The 5,865-nt window shown below is 43.8% G+C and overlaps 1 protein-coding gene across 1 annotated transcript in view; it reads right to left on the reverse strand.

Moving 5' to 3' along the window:
• pacs2 (phosphofurin acidic cluster sorting protein 2) overlaps positions 1-5,865 on the reverse strand; it is a 136,529-nt gene that overhangs the window by 10,246 nt on the left and 120,418 nt on the right. The window contains exons 17-20 of the mRNA XM_070438472.1: positions 1,370-1,412; positions 779-821; positions 484-616; positions 45-265 (exon numbers count right to left, since the gene is read on the reverse strand). Coding sequence (XP_070294573.1) covers positions 45-265; positions 484-616; positions 779-821; positions 1,370-1,412 — 440 coding nt within the window. The remainder of the gene's footprint in view (positions 1-44; positions 266-483; positions 617-778; positions 822-1,369; positions 1,413-5,865) is intronic.

The raw sequence follows: 5,865 nt of genomic DNA on the forward strand, positions 1-5,865 counted from the left end.
TCCTCCGAGGAGCCTCCACTGGTACGATCAGTACAAGCCCTTACCTTTCTTGTTCTTCTCCTTCATGACGACGGTCATGGACATGGTGGGCTGTGGGTGGGCCCCGGGCTGGGGGAGCCTGCTGACCTGCAGCGAGCGGAACGTACACTTCAGAGTGTTCTTAGAGGAGGACGAGTCCCTTTTCTCCACGTCTCTCTTCCTGTCAGCCGGGGAGGGAGCCACCCAGTAGTCCACCTGTAGTCCCATCAGCTCCCCCTGGGGAGAACTACAACACCCAGCAGACATCACATCACAGAGGGAGGAAGATAATAAGGAACAAATTGATCGGTAGAAACAAGACGATAAGATCAGTTAAAATGTACAATATATGAAACCATCATTTGCCAAATTTAGTAATTTTCCACAGTTTATTTTATTGTTTTATTACATTCATCTATATTTGTATTTCTATTTTCAAATGTAATTCTCTGGATGAACACGTACCTGTATGAACTGAAGCTTGTGTTGACGGAGGGGGAAGAGGGAGGGGTGGGCGAGGCTTCCTTCAGGGCGGGGGACACCTGAGGGGTGGAGGAGTGGAAAACCATCCCCATGGGGGACGCATCGTCAGAGTCACCTGATAATACAGAGTGGGATAATATTACAACAAGCTGTATATATATATATATATATCATAGAATACGTGTACAACTACAGATTCACATAGAAACTAATTCTCACTGATGACATGGAAGTACATGCAATAACGGTGGTACGTTGTCCACAACTAATGTCTCACCTGATGTTGCAGATGACTGGTCCACGATGCCAACTTTCACCATCTGGGGTTAAGAGGGTTCAAGTTATTTTAGGTCAAATTCCAGGATAAAGAATGTATCGTTCTACATTTAAGAAAAAGATACCTACTGCTGATACACGGATCTGTCACATTAAGAGAAAGATACCTACTCTGATAAAATGGATCTGTCGACATTAAGAGAAAGATACCTACTCTGATAAACGGATCTGTCTACATTAACAGAAAGATACCTACTCGCGATTAAAAGATCGTCTAACATTAGAGAAAGATACCTACTCTGATAAATGGATCTGCTACATTAAGAGAAAGATACCTACTCTGATAAACGGTCTGCTCTTACATTAAGAGAAAGAACCTACTCTGGAAAACGGAATCTGTCTACATTAAGAGAAGATAACCTACTCTGATAAACGGAATCTGTCTACATTAGAGAAAGATACCTACTCTGATAAAACGGATCTGTCTTACATTAAGAGAAAGATACCTACTCTGATAAATGATCTGTCTACATAAGAGAAAGATTAACCTACTCGATACACGGATCGTCTACATTAAGAGAAAGATACCTACTCCGATAAAGGGAATGAACTTCTGACACGAGTCCTCATCAGGGCTGTAGAGAGACCAGGGCAGAAGCCAAACATAGGGAAACAGGAAATAGAGTGAGCATGTGCAGAATAGAATAGATTCAGGATGGAGGGTTTGTCTAGTATTGAGACTAGAGGCTTCAAGAACCCTATGATGGTTAGAGCTGTCATGTGCTCCACTCGAATAGAATGGTTGGTTTCTAACCAGGCAGCCAGTCGCCCCCAGGGTTGGGTAAAGCCTTCACCTTATTTATTAATGTTGCTTGTTTCTACAGATCCCAGGAGACAGATAGATCAGCTTGAACACAAGACAGCCAGAGTGTTTCTMAACCATGAAAATCTTTGTGCGGTTTGAAGGAAATATCGTTTTGAGACCAGGGTTGGGGTCAATTTGCATTRCAATCCAGTCAAGTCAGGAAGTTAACAGAGATTTCAAAGTCCAATTTTACTCATGGCTTGACTGAATTTAAATGGAATTGACTCTGACCTTGTTGGAGAGTCTGGGGGTCATCAAGAAGAGGGAGGACAAAGTGTGTAAAGTAATGAAGGGTGGGTGAGTAAACGACCTAAAAACAACCCAGATTTAACCACGTGATTCTCTTAGTTCATTAAGAAATATATTAAATACACAGTATCGAGGGTCAACTTGCTACAGTCATATCAGAATATATAAAAATGAAAAAGCTTGGTGGTTAATAGCAACAAAATATAACTTTTATCATCATTTCATGGTCCTTTGAGACAGATTTAAGAAATTATATTTTTCACTTTTCTATTTAACCTATAGTATGGGTCTATATTGATACAATGGAACTGTAGAGGCTCCTTGGGAACCGAGGGAGGAGAGATTATATTGGTTAATACCACTCTGACCAACCTTACTACAGTAATGCCATGCTATTGGACAGAGAAAGTCACATGATAATTAGTAACTACTAACTAGTACTACAGCTATAGATCAACAGTCTCCTGAAGCAGGAACCATTTTTAAACGACGACCCGTTCAAAAAAATGTAAAAAACAAAACAAAAGACCAATAATTTTGTTTGATTTATACTCAAACACGTTTTGGTTTTGTAGTCTTTGAATGGCATGGCTTTAATTTGATTAAATCATTATCATTGTTGGGTGTGTAACTGATGTACGTGTCTAGACGGTCGTTGTTTCAATGGTCTCCAAGCCTCGAGTTTCATCAAATCCTTTTTAAAGGTCCAAAAACAAATCCTGGAGAAACAAACAGTCTGACCCGTTACATTGATGATCATATTGTCTTTGTAATAGAACAGGTTCTGCTTTGGAACCCACTACTAAAAAATATAAACCAATCATATGCCCCCGGGTTGCCCTCTAGTACCCAACAACCCAACACCTGATTGGTGGCGGAGAAGCAGGGAGCAAGACATGCATGCTGCATAGCCAATCACTGGCCTGCACCAAGCCATCCCATCATTCCTGCTGCAGCCAATCAGACACCACCACACCAACAGGACACAGGAAGGTTTTAGGAAAAGGTATGTCACAGCACCAGCTAGTAGGGTCGGGGTCAAATCCCATTCAATTCCCATTCGGGTTGCCCTCTAGTACCCAACAACCCAACACCTGATTGGTGGCGGAGAAGCAGGGAGCAAGACATGCATGCTGCATAGCCAATCACTGGCCTGCACCAAGCCATCCCATCATTCCTGCTGCAGCCAATCAGACACCACCACACCAACAGGACACAGGAAGGTTTTAGGAAAAGGTATGTCACAGCACCAGCTAGTAGGGTCGGGGTCAAATCCCATTCAATTCCCATTCAATTCCCATTCAACTCCCATTCAACTCCCATTCAACTCCCATTCAACTCCCATTSAATTCATGAAGTACAAAAATGACAATTCCTAAAATGACAATTCCTTCAATGCTTTTCAATGAGTAAAGTTTTGAATTGGAATCGTGTTAACTTTCTGAATTGACTGGAATAAGAATGGAATTGACCCCAACCCTACCAGCTAGGCTAGGGAACTGCTATCCACCACCCACTCCCTCCCACCGCCTCATAGGGCTCTGGTCAAATGTAGCACACTATATAGGGAATAGGGTGCCATTTGGGACGCAACCCAGATGTATGGCCAATGTACATGCATTAATGTTCCATTAGACCATGGTAGAACAAAAGGGCAATCAATCTAGCAGGAAGCTTGATTACATCACACACAGGGAGAGATAATGGAATGGTATGAAACAGAAAGAAGGGAGGAAGGAGGGAGGGAGTAGAGGAGAAAGAAAAGGAAGAGGGGAGGAAGAGAGGGGAGGGAAGAGGCAGAAGAAAAGGACAGAGGAGGTGGAGGAAGCAAGGGAGGAAGAGGATAGGGCAGGAGGGAAGAGAAGGAAGAGGAGCAAGACAAAGGAAGAGGAGAACCGACAAAAGGAAGAGGGGAGAAGAGGAGGGGCAGGAGGAAGAGAAGGAGAAGGAGAAAGAAAAGGAACAGGGGGGAAAGGAAGACAGAAAAGAAGAGGGGAGGAACAGTAGGAGAAAGGAAGGAAGAGGGAGAGGCAAGAGGGAAAGAAAGAGAGAGGGGAGGAAGAGGAGAAAGCAAAGGAACCAGGGAGGAAGGAAAAGCAAAGGAAGAGGGGAATGCAAGAAGCAAAGAAAAAGAAAAAGGGGAGGAAAGAGGGGAGCGCAAGCGGGAAGAAGAGGAGGGGAGTGAGGAAGAGGAGAAGTAAAAGGAAGGGGAGGAAGAGGATCGACACAGAGAACAGCCAGCTGTAACTGACACCTGCCCACTTTATCAGTACTTTCCCAATAGAATTCACTTTTTTCTTGTTTTAAGTTTATTTTGTCAGCGGACACCGTGCATGACAACCTATTGTAACCATATTTAGCTACATAGCCATGTCTAGTACATAGTGTGTCTCTAACTTGATAGACAATGAAGCATGCCATAGTCAGGACGTTGGTCGGTTCGAATCTGGCCTGGGGCCACCCAGATGAAAATGCACAGAATAACTGTATGTCGCTCTTGTATAAACCAAGCGTTGGCTAAATGTCCATAATTATTATTAATGATCATTTCTAGAGTACCTGCTAACCGGTTAAGGAATTGTGTAGTTTGGTCTGCATAGCGTGGCTGTTCAAGGAGTCAGGTTTACAGATAGTACAGACTGCTGAGGAGAGGAGAAGGTGGATAGACTCTTGCGTCTAAAACACAGAGTAGAGAGACAGAGCAGAGAGAGAGAGAGAACGAGAGAGAACAGAGAGAGAGAGAGAGAGACAGAGAGAGACAGAAGAGAGTACAGAGAGAGAGAGAGAGAACAGAGAGAGAGAGAGAGAGAGAAGAGAGAGAAGAGAGAGAGAGAGGAGAGAGAGAGAGAGAGAGAGAGAGAGAGAGAGAGAGAGAGAGAGAGAGAGAGAGAGAGAGAGAGAGAGGAGAGAGAGAGAGAGAGAGAGAGAGAGAGAAGAGGAGGGAAAAAGGGAGCAGAGAGAGAGAGAGAGAGAGAGAGAGAGAGAGAGAGAGAGAGAGAGAGAGAGAGAGAGAGAGAGAGAGAGAGAGAGAGACAGAGGGACAGACAGAGAGACAGACAGAGAGACAGACAGAGAGACAGAGATGGAGACAGAGAGACAGACAGAGAGACAGACGGAGACAGACAGAGAGACAGAGAGAGACAGAGGGGGAGACAGAGAGGGAGGGCAGGTGGATGAATCACCAGGAGAAACAGACTGAAGCAGACCACAATACCTTACTGCAAAATCAAAATGAAAGCTCTTTTTCCTTCAAAGATAGAAAAAGAACAAAGAAAACATAAAAAAAAGAACATGTTATTGACAAGCACACAGTGATGGACAGAGACAATGGCATTGGTTAACAGGGTTCTGCTCTCAACAGACCAACGTCTCTCTCTGAAATGAACAGGCTCCCCAGGTAGAGCTGCATTCCAGTAACTTTACAAAATTACCAAGTTTTTGAGAAATCCTGGTTGGAATCAGAGAAGGGAATAAGCAGGAAATCCGGAATCRTCTAACCAGGATTTCMGGAGAACTTGGGAATTTTGGTACTGACCTGTGTCCATAGTACAACCCTATTCCAACGTGACCTATGTCAGTACCATAACCATAGTACAACTCTACTCCAACGTGACCTATGTCAGTACCATAAGCACAGTACAACCCTATTCCAACGTGACCTGTCAGTACCATAACCACAGTACAACCCTATTCCAACGTGACCTGTGTCAGTACCATAACCACAGTACAACCCTATTCCAACGTGACCTATGTCAGTACCATAACCACAGTACAACCCTATTCCAACGTGACCTATGTCAGTACTATAACCATAGTACAACCCTACTCCAACGTGACCTATGTCAGTACCATAACCATAGTACAACCCTATTCCAACGTGACCTATGTCAGTACCATAACCATAGTACAACTCTACTCCAACGTGACCTGTGTCAGTACCATAACCACAGTACAACCCTACTCCAACGTGACCT

This window comes from Salvelinus sp. IW2-2015, unplaced genomic scaffold (assembly GCF_002910315.2).
Source record: "Salvelinus sp. IW2-2015 unplaced genomic scaffold, ASM291031v2 Un_scaffold957, whole genome shotgun sequence".
Taxonomy (NCBI): Eukaryota; Metazoa; Chordata; class Actinopteri; order Salmoniformes; family Salmonidae; genus Salvelinus; species Salvelinus sp. IW2-2015.